At 48.5% G+C, this 1,247-nt stretch overlaps 1 protein-coding gene across 1 annotated transcript; it reads left to right on the top strand.

The window, feature by feature from the left end:
- The first annotated feature begins 253 nt into the window (after nt 1–253).
- LOC124695386 (pathogenesis-related protein 1-like) lies at nt 254–834 on the top strand. Its single transcript, XM_047228240.1, has 2 exons — nt 254–440; nt 530–834. The coding sequence occupies exons 1-2, from the start codon at nt 254–256 to the stop codon at nt 832–834; spliced, it is 492 nt and encodes a 163-aa protein (XP_047084196.1).
- The last annotated feature ends 413 nt before the right edge of the window (nt 835–1,247 follow it).

Below are 1,247 nucleotides of genomic sequence, written 5' to 3'. Positions count from 1 at the left end.
GTACAACGACGTGCAGGTGACTGAGATGCTAACCAACCCATCATGGAAGGACGCATACACAACATGCAAGCAACTCAGTTGCCACTTTGCAAAGCTCATGGTAGAACGATCTATTTAAACCTGACCGATCGCTCGCCTACCTGCAACCAAGGAGTAGCAAACTAGTAACCGATACAGCAGTTTGTGAGAGCAAGTTCCGATCCAGCATTTGCTCCCTGCCAAGCCCTCGCTTCTCTTGTAAGTTAAGTTTGTAATGGCGGCCCCCAACAGCTGGACCCTCGACATCGAGTCATCCGTCGCCGCGCCTCGGCTCTTCTTCGCCGCCGTCATGGACTGGCACACGCTGGCCCCCAAGCTCACTCCCCAAATCGTGGCCAGCGGTCACGTCGTCGTCGGCGATGGCCACGCCAGCAGCGTCAGGGAGCTGCACTTTACCAAAGGTACGCGCATAGATACTAAGTTCTACATTATCTAATGTCACAAACGGAGGGGCACAAACCAATTACAAATATGAAATTCCTGCATGCAGAAATGCCCTTCAGCTGCATGAAGGAGAGGCTCGATTTCGTTGACGTCAAGACATTCAAGAGCAGGTCGACGCTCATCGAGGGAGCCGGGATCGGCATATGGATCGAGACGGCCACCACGGAAATCAAGGTGGAGCCTAAGGGTGATGGCTGTGCCGTGAACGTGAAGTGGGCATGCAAGCTGATGCCTGGTGTGGAGGTGAATGAAGACCAACTCAACTCTGCCAAACACTCCCTCACCTGCATCTTCAAGACTGCTGAGGAGTACCTCATCGCCAACCCAGAGGCCTACAGCAAACCCATCTAATCGATCCAGCGGGATCATATATAAACATTTGATCTACGTCGGTGTTTGCATGCTTTCTTCCGGATCGGGGCGTGGACTTCACAAGTTAAGAAGCATGTCCTTTTAATTTGCATTTTGTAACTTTCAAATCTTGCTTTTGTTTTCAAGTTGTCCCCTTTTGCTTATGTAAAAGTTCTCATGGTGTTGCTCGGGAATAATTAAGATAATGTCTTTGAATTACACATTTTCTAGTTGCAAGTTTATGCTGTTTGAAGATGTAGAACCACCTGCCAACTGACGCGATCGCTAGAATCACCGCTGCCTGTGAAAGTCGAAGAACCCTAATATTTGTTTTTTTGTATTATGCTAATCCTTGTGGAGTATATATAGAGGTACACTAGATGGAGAAACTTGTAGTACAAGATGGTGAAGAG

The sequence above is a fragment of the Lolium rigidum genome, chromosome 3 (genome assembly GCF_022539505.1).
Source record: "Lolium rigidum isolate FL_2022 chromosome 3, APGP_CSIRO_Lrig_0.1, whole genome shotgun sequence".
NCBI classification, from domain to species: domain Eukaryota; kingdom Viridiplantae; phylum Streptophyta; class Magnoliopsida; order Poales; family Poaceae; genus Lolium; species Lolium rigidum.
The sequence above is the reverse complement of the archived record's forward strand: the minus strand, read 5'-3'. Positions and strand labels throughout refer to the sequence as shown.

Excerpts from the sequence above, each read along its gene's own strand:
- LOC124695386 (XM_047228240.1), top strand. The coding sequence starts at position 254 with ATGGCGGCCCCCAACAGCTGGACCCTCGACATCGAGTCATCCGTCGCC. Across the intron at positions 441-529 it reads GGAGCTGCACTTTACCAAAG|AAATGCCCTTCAGCTGCATG; the intron begins GTACGCGCATAG and ends TCCTGCATGCAG.